This window comes from Myodes glareolus, chromosome 7, assembly GCF_982192425.1.
Source record: "Myodes glareolus chromosome 7, mMyoGla1.1, whole genome shotgun sequence".
NCBI lineage: Eukaryota > Metazoa > Chordata > Mammalia > Rodentia > Cricetidae > Myodes > Myodes glareolus.
Window position 1 is genome coordinate 97118783 of NC_142032.1, and position 20638 is coordinate 97139420.

Here is a 20638-nt window from a genome sequence, read left to right on the forward strand (position 1 = left end):
AAATATGCTTAAACTATTATCCAAACAATATTGCAATTAATATAGTTTCCGTGTGATTATTTTGGGTCTGGGCAGACATGAAACGAACAAGCAGCCTCCGCTAACACAGCTGTCCTTTCCTTTTGCTTAGGGCACAGGCAGAACATCTTATCAAAAGTGAACTCCCCAGCTCCACCGTGGACTTCACCTGTTCTTACCTTCTAATGGGCTCACATCCATGGGCCTTCATCAGCTGTTTTACACCCTCTCCTCCTTCATCTTCAGAATCCTCTCAGTATTTAGACAATCTAGTCCCTACCATCTTATGAAAAAAAGTCTGATTTCTATTCCCCTCTTCCTCTTAGTTTGGGGATCTTACTAAAGTGACTGAACACTTTCCTGGCACAGGATCCAGAGGGTTCTTTTTGAGCCTTTCTTAATCAATATCAGATCAGCTTTTAAACTGTCTGCCTTCTCATGTTTCCTTGAAACATTCCTCTGGTGACTTCTATAATATAGTTGACCTCTTCACTTCTTGCACTGTCCCATTTCTGGTTACTTTAAGGTCTTCATTTAAATTCTATGCATTGGTATTATTCAGGAATTCATCCCACACATGTTTTCCTTATCACTCTACATTCTAATACTAAGTCATTTCACCAGTGTCTAGTATCCAAATAGCATTAACAGTGAATGTGCGTATTATGTGTGGGTGCACACATGTGGAGCTCACAGGGCATCACTTAGGAGTTGGTTCTTTCCTTCCAATATGTGTGCTCTGGGGATTGAACTCAGATTGTCAGGCTTAACGGCAGGTGGTGAACACCCAACCTATGCTTTTCCTGAGGACTGACACTCACTATACACAACAGCTTTCTTTACATTGCCCATGGTGGAAGCCAGAAAATCACACTTTTTCTAAATCTGACATGAGATCAATCCTTTGGGAGAGGGGTTGGTGATACAGTGGTTTCCAAAACATAGAATCACACAGTGAAGAGTTGGTCTATGAGAGATGGGAGATGAAATAGTTTGGTGGAGCCCATACCCAGAATATCCAAGACACAGCACAGGTAGAAGGGAATCCAGGCAGAGCCCAGAGAGCCTATCCAGCTGAAGAAATGGTCTTGAGCATCTACAGAGACAAATCCAGTCAGAGTTTGGAGGTCAGAGCACTAGAAAGAAGAAATGTCACCCCCCAGAGGGCTATGCTTGAAAACTGAAGAAGATAGACTCAATGCAACTGGAACGGCTCAGTCTTTTTAAAATTTCAGTTTTTCTAGTTGATTTTATATTTGATACACTCTTAATCAAAACTCCAAAAAGATTATGTTTATATAAGCTGATTATAAAAATACATACAGAAATGCAAAGAATGTAGGAAAACCAAAACCATTCTGGAAAAGTAGGGCAAAGTTAGAGCATGCAGACTGCCTCATTTTAGGACTCAACAAATGTACAATTCAATTATGGTGGAATAAAGTTAGATAAATAGAACAATGAAAAAGAAAAAAGAGTCCAGAACAAAATATTTGCTCAACTGACTTCCTTCAAAAACATAAAAGGAAACTACCTGGATAAATTGCTTGAATAATCTTTTTGAGAAATGTTGCTAGAACAATTGGATACACATACAAAAAATATTTCACACCTCATACTATATCCACATATCAAAATTAGTTCAAATAGATCAAAATCATAAATGTAGGAGATAAGAATAGATATCTTCAATAAGACAATAAAATCATACTATATGAATTTAGATTATGTAAATATCTTTGATATACTACTAAATCAGCACCCCTAAAATAAAGATAAGATTAATAAAATAGACTTAAATACAGGACTCCGCCTTCTAAAACCCAATGCTGAGAGAATAAAAATACAAGCCATAGCTGGTGAGACGTTTGCCCATTAGATCGTTGATAAAGACTGGCACCCAGAATAAATAAAGAACTCTCAGAACTCACTCATATCTAGCAGACAAAACAGTTGCACTGACATTTCATGCGAGATGAAGAAACAGTGAGTGGTTATACACATGAAATCATGCTCGGCAGCACACATCACCAGGGACAGCAAAGCCACAATGTGCTTCTCTTTCACACCTTTAGAATGCCTTAAAACTTAAGGCCCAGTTCACCAATAACAGGTGGGGACACAGAGCTAGGATCTGCAAACACGGATACTGTGAGTGAGCCCAAACCAGCACAGGCACTGGTAAACAGTTTGACTCTTTCTAAAAAAAAAAAAAAAAAAAAAAAAAAAAAAAAAAAAAAAAAAAAAAAAAAAAAAACCAACCAACCAACCAACAAACAAACAAACAAAAAAACACCCCTATGACACAACCCATTCATCCTGTTCCTGGGAGAGTATGTGAGAGGAGTGAAAGATGTGTCCATCTAACACAAGATGCTCATGGCAACTTTATTTGTAGTATCCCAAACTGAAAATGAACCAGTGCTCACCCACAGGCAAGGCCCTCCAGCAGCAGGGACATCTCTGCAAGAGAACTGCACTGGGCAGGAAAAGCATGGGACGACAGACACTCATATCAGAAGAGATCAAACTTGCAATAATTATGCTGGCTGGACATGCTAAAGCACACACTGTATGGTTCTAACTTGCACACAATTCCAGGAAGCACGTACTAACCCAGAGCGACAGAAAACAGATCCTGTTGCCTGAGGGCTCTGAGATGCGAATCAGGCAGCAGAAAAAGGAAGGTTACAAAGCGGCACAAGCGAGTTTTGGGGGTAATGAGTATATTCATTATTTTGATTATGGATGATGACTTCACAAATGTACACACATGTCATGTACTGTCAAATTGCACACTTCAAACATACACTTTATTGTATGTCAATTATCCCTCAATAAGACTACTTTGAAACGCTTTTAGGATCTGTCACCTTTCTGCATGTCTAGGACCACCACACTGGTGAGAATTACCGTCTTCTTCTAGGCTTTGACAATAGGCTGACCATTCCTTCTCAGACCAGGAGCCAATTCTGCACTGTAGTTAGAGAGTAATGTTTTAAGAAAATATTTCTAATCATGTTACTATGTAGCTCAAAATCCTTCAAAAATGACTCACAAAGATGTAAACATTTACTCTTGCCTACAACCCCTCCCCATTGTTCCTGCTCCAGTTCCAGTCTCTCTTCCCTTCTGCTCCTCTCGTTTTAGTCACACTGCAGGATCTGCTCCTGGACTTGACAACATTGCTCCTGTTGCAGGGCTTTTATTTGCCCAGTTTCCTTGTTGGGGACATTGCCCGTATCTAGGCAAACTCCTAACCCATCCTTCAGTCTTTAAGTCTTTAATGTTATTTCCTCTGGGAACCCTGGAGCATTCACTGGCATCTTTACAGTGCCAGCTACACATGTAAGAAACCTGTGCAATTTACTCATGATCCATCCCATCTAAGCTTCGAGACAGTAAGGGATCACTGTGCCCTCAATGCCTGGAATGCTGCCTCCCCTCTAAGAAACAATGAGTGAAGGGCAAGAGATAAAACCAGGTTTTATTTGTTTATTTTTGTTTTTTGAGACAGGGCTTTTCCGTGAAACAGTCTTGGTTATCCTGGAACTGGCTTTGTAGACCAGGCTAGCCTCAAACTCATTGAGATCCACCAGTCTCTGCTTCCCAAGAGCTGGGATTAAAAGTTTGTACCACCACCACCCAGTCCGAGGGTTTACTTTCTGACTCAACAGTCAACCCTTGACTTCCAAGCTAGACTTATTTTCACAAGCCACCTATGCAAAAATCTATCACAGGTATCCGACCCCAGGATGTACTTTCTCCTGTGATGATTTAATGTAATGTAACATTATAATTTTGGTTAATATTGCAAAACATAATGAAGGGCTGGTGGTGTGGCTCAGCAGGTAAGAGTGCTTGCTACCAAGCCTGAAGCCTTGAGTTCAATCCCTAGATCCTACACAGTGGAAGGAGAAAATAAACTCTCACATGTTTTTCTCTGCCCTCCACATGCATGCCATAGTGTACACACACACACACACACACACACACACACACACACACACACACACACATTAAAGAACCACAATAGAAGGCTTGGGCTGCAGCTTGACATGTGCCAAGGCCCTGGGTTTTATTCCTAGCACAAGGGAAAAGATGAAGGGAGGCCATGGGAGGGAAAGGATGGAGAAAACGGAGTAAAAGAAGGAGGTATGTGTGGGGATGGGGGGGGGGAAGGAAAGAATTTTTTAAAAAAAAAAAGGAGAATATCTTTCAGTGTTAAATAATTTAAAACCAAGTAGTGCAGTTCCTGGAGAAATGTTTGTATGTGTGACGTAGCTGAATGTGTAGGTCAGTTGGAATGTTTAAAAAGCCACCCAAGCTCATCTTAATACTATCATGTGTTCTGAATGTTTTTCCCTGTGACGGTTAACCGAGAGGAAACCAGATGGGGACCCGCTGGAGAGGATGGGCTCTGCAAGAAACGAAGCCTGACTGGTCAATGACCCAGTGCTTCCTGTCTTTAGAGCAATGGCCTAGATTTCCCATGAAGCCAGAGAGTGGGGCTGGGGAGATAAAGACTGCAAACATGGCTGCATTCCAAAGCAGCTTCCTAAGAAACAGCTCACCCCCTCCCGCCCCCACCATGTTTATTTAGACTCCCCTTAATTAGAGCATTGCAGCATGCAGGCATAATCCAATCTGAAGGAACATTTCCCTGGAGAGCCATCTGTCAGAATTAGACCACCCTTCGCTACTGGACAGTAGGGCAGTACTGTAAATGCCACAGACTGCTTGGATTCTCCAAAGGCTCAAAACTCATTTTCCAAGCAAGCATCCGCCAGTCCTGGGGAGGAGGCTTTCTGTCAGGAAGCTGTCTTGCTGTTCTGGACAGTAACGGTTCCAAAAGAAGATCATTAAAGCTTGTCCCAGGGGGACGTTCTACCCGACTAGTGTCACCTTTCTTCAGAGATGAAATTGCTGTCCTTGACAAATCTATTAAGCTCTCCTTGAGTTGTTGCAGGATCTAAAGAAGTTTCTCCACTTATCCTGTGTCTTCGGCAGCCTCCTTCTCAGGACTAGCCGGCTCACCCCAAGGCGAGTTGACTAGCCTAGAAGAGTGTAGGGTAGGAGACGGGATGAGGGGAGAGGTAATCGGGTCTCTTCTCAACATTCCCATCATGTCCCTCCACTACAGAGGTGATGTGGGACACAGTCCCTTCTGGATCCTCATCTTCTTGCCCCTTTGCCATCTTTCTGTCACGCAACTGTGCTCTGTTTAGATCTTGACAAGGTTGGTAGGTGCATCCTTCAGATGCTGTTCTTGCAGGATGTTCAAACAAGTAATAAAGATGGAGTGACAGGAGACATCAAGAGAAAGGAAAGGACTAACAAAATGGGGACTGAGTAGTTCAGTGGGGGAAAGTGTTTGCATCATAAGAACCAGGACCTGAGTTTGGATCTCTAGCACTTGTGTAAAAGCTCTGTGTGTTCACACATGTCTGTGATCCTAACAATGGGGGAGGGGCAGAGAGAGGCAGCTCCCTGGAGCTCACTGAACAAAAAGGCTAGTCAATCAGTGAGTGCTGGGTTCACAGAGAGACCCCGTCTCAGAAAAGATAAGGATGTAGGTGATAGTAGAAGACTTTTGACATGGACCTCTGTCCCCACCACACATATGTGCTGTGACTTACACATACATCATGTGTACACATATCACATACATGTACATACACACACACGCATAACAAAATGGTCCTTATCCATACATACTAAAATAGTCAACACATAAAATATAAGCCATTTGTGATTAAAGTATCAGACACAATATGTAGTAATATTAAGTGTTGGCGAGAATACAGTATGGAAGGAGAAATGCTGCAGGTGGTACAATCCACCACTTTAGAATTTTCTTTGACAATTTCCAGATATATACACTGGACAAATTCTTGCTCCTATTGAGTAGAGTATGCATAAGAAAACATAATGGCAATGGTTTCTAAAGTAGAAACAAAGTAGCCTGGCAACGGTGGCCCATGCCTTTAATCCCAGCACTCGGGAGGCAGAGGCAGGCAGATCTCTGAGTTCTAGGCCAACCTGGTCAACAAGAGGTAGTGCCAGGACAGTCTCCAAAGCTACAGAGAAACACTGTATTGAAAAAGAAAAATAAACAAACTTTGTATCAACTGCATAAATTATGGTACGCCATACAACAGTTGTGAAAACATCACTACAGAAAATAAAGCTAGGCACGGGGGCTCTTGTCTACATTCCCAACACTGGGGTGTTGGAGACAGGAGAATCTGGTGTTCAATGTCATCTCAGTTCCACAGTCAGACTAAAGACAGTATGTGTGCCAAGATACTCTGTCTCAAAAAACAAACAAAAACCCAAAACAACATATAAATACAATTAAGTTCAAAAGACTAATGCTATGCACATAACATCAATTATTCATACAACATCATAGTTAACATAGTTTATAGAATAATATAGTGAATGTTATTTCTTTCAAATAAATTTCAAAGGTAGGAAAAACTGGGCACACTATTGTTATATGGTAAATTATTTAAAAAAAAAACAAAGGAACTAAACTTACATATATTGATTACTTCTAAGAAAGCTTTAGACAGTCAAGGGACACACAGGATGCTGCAAAAAGACTGATAATATTCTCCTTATTGAGGGAAGTTCTGCACTAGCCAGTGTTCATTTGTTGTTATTTAAAAAGCATATGCATGCATGATATACTCTGCTGTCTGCATTACAACTCCATCGAAAACAGAGGTTCTCAACTTTGCTAATGATGAGACCTTTAATACAGTTCCTCATGTTGTGGTGACCCAACCAACCACAAAATTATTTTGCTGCTACTCCTTAACTGCAATTTTGCCACTGTTATGAATCATAATGTAAATATCTGATATGAAGGATATCTGATATGCAACCCCTCTGAAAGGGTTTAGGGGCCATGAGCCACAGGTCTGAAAAGTCAGATGCTTTTCTATGTTTCAGCAATCATACTATCATGAAAGCTCCTGAGGTCTGTCTGTAAGACGCCTGGAGCTTCACGCTCCCTTTGTTTCAAGTGCTCCATCCTACAGCTCTTCCTGCCATGCCTCTCGTTTAAGTAGTTCAAATAGCAGGGTGATTATGTGTGAGATAGGTAATGAGTAGAAAAACAACGCAGAGTGAGAGTCAGTGGATTCTCAGAGACACAGCTAAGTAGACCCCAGCAATGGCCAGATTCTTGAGAGCCACTTAGATGGATCGTGGCTTCCCAGGCAGCTAGTGCAAACCAGGGCTTTCTATAGGGCTTTCCTGCATCAGTGAACCGAGCAGTGCTTAGGGGGTTTAGTACTACATGTGGTGATATCCTGAGCTGGTGTCATCATCTGGAACCAGCTAGAAAAGCCAATCTTCCCCCTCAACCTTGCCTTCAGTGATGTCACACTGGCAACCTGAAATCAGGCTCGCTGGGAGTAACTACAACACAGGAAACAGCAAACGCTACAGGTCAGCTATCCTTTCTCCCCCGGGTCCCATCCTCCAGCCTGGCGACACCATCTACCAGCATACCCTCAGATATGACACAGTTGTAAAATCGTATGTTCATTGCCTGTGTATTGCAGAAAAATGGGATGATGTACATTCCCACTAGTAAGCTCTGATTGGAGAGAGTGCCCACCTCACCTGCATTCAGCTATGCAGAACACACACAACTAGACATCCCTGACATCTTTTCCTGCCTCAGCAGAATTACATACCCATTGCTCTCAGATCTGGAAGTGGTCTGATGCTCATGGGAAATTCCCAATGAAAATGGCTTAGTAAGTAAAATTTAACGAAAATATAGGCTTTAAAGTATCTATTACTTAATGACCTATGTTGTAGCATGCCCCTTTCTGAATGCAATCTATCCATGTTGGCAGAGTGGGGTTCTCCTAACTTCTGCCGTCACCAGGTAAGATCTGTGACATCCTCTCTTAGGAAGAGTCTGAGCACACCACAGAAAACCTCTGAGTCACCAGCTAAGAAGCAGAGCACCAAGAAGGATTTCTGATGTGTCCCAGGCCTGTTTGCCTTTGAGCCAGTAATAAATGCCAGGAGCATGGGTCTGGAGTCACTGTTTCTGCTGAGCACCAAACCTCCTGCCAGGATCTGCCCTCTCTCTCGTGACTAAGGAAAATCTCCCCCACGGTCCATTATATTATTACTGATCTGATTTCCATGGCTGAGATCAAAACCCATCATTTTTTTAATTCAATAATTTCAATTCTATTTTGTCTAGGAAAATAGGAAGATTAAGTTTTATTTTAATGTGAATATTTATGAAGCTCACACTCTCTGCAAAGGCATAAAAACTTAACAGAGATTAACTGGTTCGTGGGTTTACCTCTACATAACACCTTCAAGTCCAGAATCCCCAGAGCCTGACCGCACGCAGCCTTCACAGGAACTTCATTTGATCCACTATTTTAGTAAGATAAAAGATGGACTTGAGTTATCATGCGGTACACACCCGCAATCACAATACTCAGGAGGCTGAATCAGGGGATTACCAGTGCTAGGCTAGCCTGGTCTACAAAGTGAGATCCTAGTTCATAAAAACAAACGTATAGACTTTATTTTTAGACACTATCATGGAGGCAGGGAACCAGTCAAGAACAAGTTGGTTTTCGCATTTAACATCATAGTTGACCAGGAAGAAATACAGCTGAACAAATGCACAGAAGAAAACAGTATATGTAATGGTTGAAGTACAGAGTGACAGGGAAAAGAAATACAGGAAGACTTTTCCCAATCCAGGATTTAGAACGTTCAATCTTTAAGATGGGACACAAGAGCTTGGTGGAGTTAGCAGGCAAAGAGGACACAGAGGTAAACCGACATAGTCCATCATGTGAACTAAACGGAGTGACCGCTGCAGAGGAATCCCAATTCCCACTCAGCTGCTGTCCAGTTATAAATCCCTGGCTCAATCTCTTACTGGGGCATCCTTCTAAGGTTGACCTGACAAATTAAAAGTTTATATCGTAGGATTTGTATAGTTTTATTAGATGGTAAAACGAACATAATAAATATATATTCAGTTAGTATAAGCAAAAAAGAAGCATTTTTTAAAATCAGTCTTCAAGCAGGATGGCAGTTCCCAGCATAAAGGCAAATATTCACAGAAACTCCTGCAGGTAAGTAATAACACTAGCTTATAAAATCCTTCTCAGTGTGCTGCAGAGCTAATGAGGAAGAAATAGAATTTTTCAGTGACCAGAAACAATAACTCTGAATCCACAGACATAAGTAAGCCCTGGAGGATGGAAGGAGTGGAATGTGCTCTAGGGTTTAGCTCCTGGGATTCAAAGGACTGTCAGTCCTGCCTAAGGCTTGGTTCCTAAAGCCCGAGAGTCACACTGTTTAAGATGACTGAAACAGTAGATAGTGAGGATATATCCTGTCATGGACTTCATCTAGAAAAAGGAGGAAAACCATTGCTATAACCAGTTTCCAACTGATAATACAAACTGCCCACCACTCAAAGCTCTAAAGCTCAGCATTTAGCTTAAATTGGACATCTTGACATCTTAAAGACACAATCTTCAATCATGGTTGAAGGAATGTATTTTAAATGCACACATTGAAATTTCTGTAAAGTTTTAAGCCAGACAAATTTATAGTTACAAATAAAATAGGCAGTAAGACCTGAAGAGTTGTTAGCCAATAGAAATACCAAGGAAAAGAGCCAGGGCTGCCTAGATTTCAATTGGAGCCATGAGGAACCAAACACAAAAGGAAATACACATGAAACTGTGAGATACATTCATGTATACATTTATACATGTATAGTACCTATATATGGGTTTGTATATGAATGTATAAAAGAAAAGGATAGTATATTGAGGGGGGAAAGGTAATCAAATAAATTAGACAAATACAAAATGTTTAAATAATGAAAAAAAGTGGCTGAAAATTTTCTAGAACTGATTTGAGAAAAGATGCTCAGACTCAGGACTATATCCCAACCAGGATAAACAAAAAGAAATGCCCAATTAGCAATGTTATAAATAAAGTATAGAACACTAAGGAGGAAGGGAAGATCTGGAGAGCAATAAAAAAAGGAAAATTGACATGCAAAGTAAAATGGCACACTAAATATTGACTTTAAAAAGGAAGTTAGGAAACCATGGAATGATAGCTTCACGTTGCCCAAATCAAAGGAACAGAGAGTTAGTTTTATTCTCCTAAATTTTTATTTCCTGAAAAGTAACCTTCAAAAAATAATCTTAAAACGAAGACACATTTTGGAGAAGCAGGGTTGAAAGGAGGTTATGGCTAATCTAAGGACATTCCAAGAAACAGACCGACCTCCCAGTCTCACTCTCCTCACTTCCTTGTGATCTGATCCTCAGGAGATGCCAGACAGCAAGGGTGGGCGTCTCTCCAGTGTGGAGAGAGAAGTAAAAACTTCAAGGTCTCCAGAAGCACCAAGCAAGAATGACTGGAAGGAATACTCCTCCAACTAAGGTGATGAAGTAAAAACTACCTTGCTCTTAGAGCAAACAAGAACAGCACACAAGGAGAACTTCATGAACCATTCACATGCAACAATGTAGAACACATCAGCAAGATGAACTCTGCAGCATACGGAAAAAGACAACACGTCAGAGCAAGTTTGGATGAATGTGGGGTTATGGGATTAGTGAAAATTAGAAAACTATAATTGACCATAATGGTAGATTAAAGGGTCTCTCAAAATTACAGCATTTGAGAGAGGGACATGCTTTCTGATGTAACTCAGTCCACTAGGAACAATGACAGACTTTTTATTTGAGACAGGGTTTTCCTATGCAGCTCATGGTGGCTTCAGATTTGTAATTCTCTTGCGTCAGTTTCTTGCACGCTAGAATGGTGTGAGATATCATCCTTGGCAGAGGACTGCATCCTGAATATGATGAAGGTACCCACAGAATTCCTCTAGGAAAAACCATACTCTCTAGGAATGTAAAGACATTCTGTCTAAAATATGCAAGAAGTCAAAGATGTTTGCTCCCATATTTACTAGTTTATACTCTACTGGATGACATAGTTTATATATTAACAAATGACAACAAAACCAAAATAGTAGTATAAGATATAAATACGATAGATCAGGAAGCAGGAAAGCCATCAGAATTCATATATAAGTGATTATTTACAGATTAATTAAAATTCAGCAGCACCTATAAGAATTGAGAATTTTACAAGGGAAACATACAAAATTTCACTTATATATCTATAGTAGTCAGAAAATGCTATTTTAGAAGTTATCACTGAAGGTAACAAAAAGGCATAGCTAACAATAAATTCAACAAGAGTCTAGCAAGAACTTTATGCAGGAAAACCACAAAGTCTGAGGGTAGGCTTCAACTAAAGACTACATAAATGGAAAGAAAGCTGTCAATACAGAGATATGTACTTCTGTAAGCTGTAGGCAGAAACTGCTCTTTTGTTTCCCAACCACTTAGTCCTGAATAATCACACAGGAACTATATTAATTACAATACTGTTCGGCCAATTACTCAGGCATATTTTTAGCTAGCTCTTACATCTTGAATTAACCCATTTCTATTAATCTATGTAGCAGTATAAGGATTCAGCTTCTTTCTCCTTTGACAGCTACATGGTGTCTCCCTGATTCCACCTTCTCTCTCTCTCTCTCTCTCTCTCTCTCTCTCTCTCTCCTTCGTGTTTGGCTTTACTCTGCTAAGCCATTGGCTAAAACAGCTTTATTCATCAAGCAATAAAAGCAACACGTATACAAAAGGACATCCCACATCAGCAACCCGCCCCATAGATTTCACATACTCCATAATGAGATAAGAATGAACCCTTGCTCATACTAGGCAAATGCTTTACCCAATGCCTCTGGAACATAACAGGTAATGCCATGACAGAGCTGAACAAATGCTTCTTAGAAATACTTTCAGCTGAAGTGAGGATTCAGCGTCCCTGGGAAGACTACAGAACTGTATCAGCATATGGTTAAAACAAGCTGAAAATGAAAGGGAGAAACTCTAACTTTAAAAACAAAACTATAGTTTCCTTTGATCTGGTTCTTATACTGATGGTTTAAGATACTAAAAGAAAGATTTTTTTATGTTTGACAATACAGCTCTAAAAATTATGCAAAAAATCAAGTATCAGTTAAAACTGAACTAAAAGAAGGTGCATTATGGAATAAGAGTAATTGGTAACACGTGTAGTTTGAAGGTGTATGCAGTCTCAACACTCCTACAATAAGATGGGAGACAGGCTCAAAGGCAGACTAACCTAGAGGCCTAGAGTTTGAAGCTTAGGCACAAAACCAAAGAGACCTTGCTCTATCTAATAGATATAAAGCAAGAACCAGCTCCCCAAAGTTGTCCTTTGACCTCCACAGTTGGCAAATGGAAATATTTATTCAACCCTCCACACACAAATAAAAATCACAATAAGACATCACAGAGTTAGTATACACACTGCCATAAACTGACAGGATCTACAGCACATGTAGCTAACAAAGGCTTGCATCCAAACTACACAAATAACTTAGATTGTCATGGAAGAGAAAACAGCAGAAGAGTGTGCAACATAAGCATCTCACAAGGAAGACAAATAAACACATTAAAAATATGGTCAACCTTGCAGCCACGAAGAAAGCAGTCATACACTACTTCACATGGGCACAAATACACCCTAACCAGCAGGAGGAGAGCAAGAGTTGGTGAGAAAGTGGAGCACTGGGAATGGTGACATCTCACCAGCAGGGGCATCTATTTGAGGAGCCACCATGGAAATGGCCTTGTAACTACTTGGAAATGCTGAACATCTTAACTTCAACAGGGAATACACTCTAAAAAACTGTGGTACATGTGAACTATTATACAAACATAAAACCATCCTGTTATTCTATTCTGAATCACAAGCAATTAATAACCTCAATGTCATCAATGTAAGAATGCTAGGGCTGGAACCATGTTTCCATAGTTAAGAACACTTATTGTTCTTGCAGAGGCCCCAGGTTCAGTTTCCAGGACCCACATAGTGACTCTCAACTGCCTGTACCCCCAGTTCTGACACCCTTCTGGCCTTCATAGGTACCCAGGCACAAACATACATGCAACCAAAATAGTTACCCATAAAATAAAAATCAATCAATAAAATCCTTCCAAAAAGAATATTTATTTGTCATAAGTTAGAATAATAAAATGTTGTATAGTATGAAACCACATCCACTGCATACTTCTCTATTGTTAAATGTTATAATTAATGTTGAGCATAAAAAATTGGTAAGTCAAAGAAGAGCTATGAAAAGTAGGAACAAAATTTCAACACACACACACATACACACACACACACACACACACACTTATCACAATGTAAGTAAAATTCAGGGTAGTGGAAGACACTATGGGAACAGAACACCAAGGGTAAAAGTATGGGTATGGGCTCTTCTTCACGCTGGTGGTTTCATGCCTGCTTATTTAACTATTTTCTCATTGTTCTGCTGGCATATATTATACACATGGCATTTCATGCTTCTGCATTGTTAAAGCAAAGTCTTAGTGAACCTGTATTGCTGGTGGGAGTGAAAATGGGTATGGCCCCTTTGGATATCAGTATGGCGATTTTTCAGAAAATTAGGAAATTAAACTTCCTTAAGACCCAGCAACACCATCTTTGGGTACATACCCAAAAGATCCTCAATCATGCCACAAGGACATGTGCTCAACTGTGTTCATAGCAGCATTGTTTGTCATAGCCAGAACCTGGAAACAACCTAAATGCTCCTCGACCAAAGAATGAATAAGCAAAATGTGGTACATTTACACAATGGAGTACTACACAGCAGAAAAAAAAATAATGACATCATGAAATTTGCAGGCAAATGGATGGATCTAGAAAACATCACAATGAGTGAGGTAACCTAGACCCAGAAAGACAAATATCATATGTACTCACTCATAAGTGGTTTTTAGGCATAAAGCAAAGAAAATCAGCCTACAAACTCACAATCCCAGAGAACCTAGACAATAATGAGGGCCCTAAAAGAGACACACATGGATCTAATTTACATGGTAAGTAGAAAAAGTCAAGACCTCCTGAGTAGATTGGGAGCATGCAGACCATGGGAGAGGGCTAAAGGGAGGGGAGGGAAAAGGAAGGGAGGAGAGCAGAGAAAATGTATAGCTCAATAAAATCAATAAAAAATAAAAAAAATTTAAAAAAGAATCTCTGTTCTCAGTTTCTGGCACAGTCACATCAAACAATATAAGGCAGATTATGAAAGACTCTGTAATTCCACTCACAACACATCCCTTCTCCCACGGACATCCTAAAGCCTGGGTAAATGTTTCATGATGAGCCACACATTATTCTTAACTCTTTTGCCATCCAGCATTTTCCAACAATGATCTAGAAACTTTTAGTTCTGGAAAAAGGCCACAATGGTATTAATCTCATAGCTAGAAGATCTCTGCAGCCTGATACCCTATTCCTGTCCCACAGGAATAAGGAGATGTTTCCACCAGGGACCTGCCTCACCTGGACTGTGATCAGCCTCTGGGCACAGGCTGATGCTCTCTTTATAAAACACCTAGATGGGAACATCCAGGATCCCACTGAGCTTCCTAGAACTTCTCTGGCTAGTTGATGACTCTTCATGTCGGAACCTTACTAAGAGTCTGTCTGGATGGTGTGAACAAGGCCTCCTTACCCAAGCCTGAGATCAGACTTCATCAGGGCTCATCATCATGGTTGGCTTCTCTACCCATAGAAATTTGTTAAAAGGCCCAGGAGGTGCTATTTGGAGACAATAAATCTTCCCTATGATGAACATCCTTTCTATTTCATTTGTTTAAGCCTTCTCAGTTGCCTTCTGATATTGGCAGCTGGGACTTGAAGATAATCCTTGCTCTCCCCAGCATCCATTTTTGAGTTTACAAATGGTATACTTTCTCAAGGTGAAGAGGTCTTCTCCTTTCACAACATCCCAAATCACTCTAGTTTTATCAACAGCTATTCTCTACACCTTCTCCTCCTTCCAGACATGAAGATGGAGCCATCATGACCTTGGCCACACTTTCCTTACATAGATTAAATATCATGACAAACTTGGCACAGGTACTTTAGGGCATGTGCAGGGAACTTTTAAGGTGTGAGGAAGGCCCCAGATCATAAATATATCTGAGGCCTGAAGAGTACAGTGTGGCTATTTGGTTCTAGGGTAAAGATTTGTGGGTCCTCTTCTTTAGCAGAGTGAGTCTTTCATTCCCTCAAGGCTTAATTCAAGTTGAATCAGTGCCTGAGCCAGATAGTGATGTGAAGGTGAGGAGGGCAACTCTGGGCTCAAGAAAAGGCACCTCAGGGAATCTGACCAGGCTTCCTGAAAGCATCAGTTCCCTGAGAAAGTCCAGTTTTGCTCAGGCTAAAGCTTCAGAAAGGCTCAGCAGGGAGTGTCAAGGATGCAACTGGAGTAAAAGCATCCCATGCGGTGCCACCGAAATGCAAACATGGCCATATAGATTCTCTGCCCCCTCTCTAAGTCTGACATGAAACCTGACCATCTGTGTAACAGTTTAGCCATCTTTTCAGACTGGCTTTCTTATCATTTTAATTAATGAGTTTTATGTTTGAAATTACAGTGCTCAGGATTCTTAAGCACTCCCAGGCTCAGGGTTAAAATTGAGGATCTGATCCTCAAAGCACTGCCGAACCAGTAGCAGAACCCAGGCATGGACTGGGTGCTGCCAATCAGGCGATGGACTGTCAGCTATACAATACAGGGAAAAGGATGCTGGGGCTCGGTTAGTAGAACCTGAGCTAGCTCTCAAGAATATGTTGTGAGGACTGACAGAGAACAGGAAAGGTGATTCCTTCATAGGTTTTGCAAATTATTCTTGTATATAGCAAAATCAATGTTGTTTAAAAACCTATCGCTCCAGACACACAAAGAGCGTCTAGAGAAATACGTAAGCAGTAGGTTTCCCTGAAAACTAAAAAGCAATCCCTCCACCACAAACAAAGGAATGCTAGACTCACGTTAGTGACATACTCGATATCCTTCCAAAGAATGCACTCCCTGGGGAAATCAGCCAAGTCGAAGAAGTGGTCCACCACCACTTGACCAATCAAGTCATGGCGAGAGAACCTGTCAAAGTCATATACAGAGAAGTGAAGCTTCCGTGCTTCAAGGTCATTGTAGGGAACAGGAAATAAAAACACCTCATCAAATACAGGGTTCAGGGTCTTCCTGTGAACTTTAGTCTGGTGTTTTGTTTTCCGATCAGGAAGCAGGTAGATCTTGACATAAGGATCTGAAGTCCCAGAGAAGTCCTTGGCAGGCAGATTGACGGCTTTGTGTATCTTCACGATAAGCTGTTCCAAGTCACAGTCATATTTTAAAATGAAGTTCAGTTTCCCACAAGCTTTGCTGTTACTCCTCCTCCCGTCGTCATTGTCCAGTGACCTCTGCTTATATAATTCTGGTTTAATTCTACCAATCCCAGTCAACTGCTCTTGCCTCTGAAGCTGCTGGATATTAAAGTCCGGGTTCGACAGGTTGAGTTGTCTTCGGATTGAGTTGTGCCTTAAATGAAGAGCAGACACAGCAGAGTTATAACCTCATTTGCTGTCTGTCTTTCAGAAACTTGTGCCTGGAATGTCAGTGTGCTGTTACGTTTTGAGAAGTGTCTTATCTCTATTGGTCTTTGTCTTTTTGTCCTAAACTCAAAATGTTCATCATGGGACTGACGTGAGCAAAGCTGCTTCCTACAGCTGTAGGCTAAAATTTGAGGCTTGGTATCAGGAAACGAACTTAAGAACATGTGACCCAAAGAGTGTTAAAGGTTTGCATGTACTTTCTAAATGGTCTAATGTACATTAGAGCCTATCTGGCTGGTGAAGATTTGCATGAACAAGCTTCTTGATGAAGAAAATTACTCACCTTTAGATAATATCGCCAAAATAATTGGCTATGTGTCATGCTAGAAAGAATGGATATTTCTCAATCTAGGTGTGGTGGTGGCTGACGCCTGTAATTCTAGCACTTGGGAGGCAGAGATGCAATGTTACCACTGAGTTCATAGCCAGCCCAGGCTGCAAAAACCAAACCAAACTAAAGACATCTTTCTCTATATTACATGAAATTATCTACTACTGGTTTATAGCTTTATAAGGACACAAATTCTTACTGGTTCAGAAAAATTATTTCATTGTGAAAACAGAGGTTTTCACTATTGTAAAGATTGACAGCTCAGGGCTATGGCTGCTTGCGAGGGATTGTGCTGTTGTGACTGGGGCCTGTGTCAGGACAGAGAAGACACTGTCTGTTGTTCCACAGGGGTTATCAACAAGTGAGAGGTTTCTTTCTAAAAATGTATCATTTGTATGTGTGGACACGTGTCTAAGGGTGTCCAGAAAAGCCAGAAGAAGAGGGTGTCACATCCTTTGACCTAGAATTGCCGGTTGTTGTCATCTACCCAGTATGGCTGCTGGCCCCAACCAGTCCTCTGAAAGTGCAGCAAGTACTCTAAGTGCTGACACATTTCTCTATGCCCCAGAGGCTTCGCTTCTGAAATAAACACCATTGAGAAAAAAAATTAAAGATGAGCTACCATAAATTAGAGATAAATTAAGGAAGGCTAGATCCTGATATTAGCAAATTAGACTTTGCTAATGGAGTCAGTCTTCACCTCTAAACTGTGAGACAGAAGTTTCCCTAATGTTTCCTTTAAATCCTGTCTCATCTGAACTGGTCCTCACAAGGGGAAAGAAGCAATCATTACACATATGGCTGGTCATTTGTTGAACTGCTTTCTATGTGGTGCTCAGGAACAAACACAGGGCCTCCTACCTGCTCCATAGATGCTCCATGAACTGACTTCTAAGATCCCAGTTTTCTTTTTCCTTTGAGACAAGCTCTCAAAGTTTCTCTGGCTATTCTTACACTCACTCTATAGGCCACGTAGGCCTTGAAGTGTGATCCTTCTGCTTTAGCCTCTGGTAGGCCCCATTAGCTGCCATTATAGGTCTCCATCAACAGGACTAGAATAAGACTGTACTAAAGGTTACTTTTTGTTGTTTTTAACTCAGAGTGCATTCTATATGCTAAATAGTCAGTCTTAACCTGAATTAAAATAGTGTCCCTAGTGGAAAGCAATAGAGACAGCTGAGCTATCCCTAAGGGACTAGTGACTAGTTGGAGGGGCAGAGCAAACATTCACATTTCCCCCTCCCCTCCCCTCCCCTCCCCTTCCCTTCCTTGAGACTCCCTCATGAAATAACCATGTAAAAATGTGATCTATAGACCCAAAACATGTTTTAAATCATTCTCCTTTTTATAGCTCAGATGTTGTCACGCAGACATCCTGATGCATCCTAACATAGCGCCCTGATCACTAATCACCCACATAGCAGCCCAAGATTGCTGTCACAGAACTGCCAGCTTGTACCTGTCACTCAACGCAGCGCACAGCAAGCAGACATATCCCAGGTACAGAATTTCCCAAGCATACAAAGGCTGTACAGTCCGCAGGCACTGCTGCAGATTATGATTCCTTCTAGAGACATCCACAGTGTTAAAGGTGATTTAGAGGAGGTCAGAGAGGCAGGAGATGCTTTTAAGTGGCCAAGCTGGCTGTCCATTAGTGTAGCCAGGTCACTCCCTTATCCAGAAGTGGAGCCACTGTGGAGCAAGAACAGAGCTTTAAGCTCGCCCTGCTGGCCTTTGTGTGCAAGAGGGACTGGCACAGATTAACAATCATCCTGCCCTAGACAGAAACCAGAAGAGATGAGGGTATCAGTCCCATGTCTATCTGCTCTTCCTCTTTTTTTCCAAGTTAGATTCAGAAGTCCATACTGCGGTTAATTAAGCTATTTTATTCCATTCTGGCTAAGGACTAGTTGGTGGCACTAACAGGCGATCATAGTTAGTGGTACTGTTTATGAAATAAAGTAGCTCTCTTGATAGACACTGGATATGGCCTTGGGATACGGTTCAGTGGATAGAGCGCTTGCCTATCACATGCCAAGCACTGGGTCCAATCTTCAGCACAACTTAAAGTTGGGTACGGTGGGGCATGCCTATCACCCTAACACTCAGAGGTAGAGGTTAGTAAGCTCACAAATTCAAGATCATGCTTGACTACATGGCAAGTTGGAAGCCAGTGTGGGATACATGAGACTCCTTCTCGGAGACAGTCAGAGTGCTTCTACTCAGGACTCGAGTCTGAGCAGCACTGTGCCACACTCTTGCTGGGTTTCTGCTAAGTAGACTGTGTGCATAGCAGGATACCTTCATGCTTTTATAGCTCTGGATGAAGAGTCATCACAGAAAAAATTTTTGTCTGCACCCATGTCTGTGGAACTATCATACGGAGGAACACATTTTAATTTAAATTTAAGATAAACAGAGTTGCCTTCTTAGCAGTGAAGTACATTCTGCTCAACATACCTGTTCTCTTAGACAAGAAATCTGGAGAGATTAATATTACATGTTTAGCTCTTCCTAACCACAGGGATAGCCAGATGGCAAAGGGAATGGGCTGGAGAGGGCATTATGGAGACATTTGTGCTTCAGAGGCAGAAGCAAAATCTCGTTCCCTGAGAATGTGCAGGAAGCTCCTTATTCCAAATTCTAAAACAAATTGCATCAGTAAAGGGCTTGCTTTGAACATACAAAAATCTGAGTTGAGGGGATGGAGCTGTGGCTCAGTGGTTAAGAGCACTGGCTGTCTTGCAGAGGACCTGGGTTCGATTCCCAGCACCCATGTTGCAGCCAATAATCTTCTGTAACTCTAGTTTCAGGGGCTCTAATACCCTTTTCTGACCTCTTCAGGTACCACACATGTACATGGTATACACACACACACACACACACACAGAGAGAGAGAGAGAAGCATGTATGCATGCACATACACTCTCTCTAAATATCCTAAAAAAATCACACATACACTTTCTCTCTAGATAATAAAAATCAGTCACAAATATGAATATTATTGCACGACAAATACATGTTAATTCATGCCTGCTAAAATTTCTCTCCAAGATTGCTAGTGGGAAAACAGTTGAATCTCACTGAAGAGTAGTAGATTAAATCTGTGTGTGTGTATATATTGCAAATATGTCATATACGTCTCTGTTTCTATGAGCTCATGTGTGCCTATCTTTCTGTGTCTCTGTGTGTGCATACGTGTTTGTGTGTATATCTGTGTGTATGTATGTGTCTCTGGATGTGTGTCTCTGTGTCTGAGTGGCATACACATAGAATAGAGAGGTCCAAGGAACCAGAGAAGCGGTATAACTCACAGCTTCCCTGCATAACTGACAGCACTCTGTGGGCTGAAATCAGAGCAGGAAGACTGCCCTGGAGACACAGAGGAGAAGATGAGGTAAAGGAAATGGAAAATCAATATCCCATAGCTCTCATGGGGTACTCAGATGGAAGTAGGAGAAGAGGCAAGTCTAAAACAAATAGAAAAGACAGACGACAATGTTCTGACCCACACGACCCACACCAGTACAGTACAGTATAGTAAACGAGAGGTTCCTTAGGGAGGGTCTAGAATTGTAGTGTCTCTGCATGACACTGTAACATTTAGTGACTGTGGTAGGAGGAATTTGTCTGAAATACAGTCTTCCGAGTAGGTCTGAGGAGTAC

The 20638-nt window shown here is 41.3% G+C and overlaps 1 protein-coding gene across 3 annotated transcripts in view; it reads right to left on the minus strand.

Annotated features, from left to right (window-relative positions):
* Nucleotides 1-20638, minus strand: part of Syt9 (synaptotagmin 9) — a 157620-nt gene that overhangs the window by 81695 nt on the left and 55287 nt on the right. For all 3 annotated transcript variants that reach the window (XR_015003014.2, XM_048426571.3, XM_087908588.1), the window contains exon 3: nucleotides 16021-16567. Coding sequence is in view for 2 of the 3 variants with exons in the window: in XM_048426571.3 (XP_048282528.2) it covers nucleotides 16021-16567 (547 nt within the window). In the remaining variant the exon portion in view is untranslated. The remainder of the gene's footprint in view (nucleotides 1-16020; nucleotides 16568-20638) is intronic.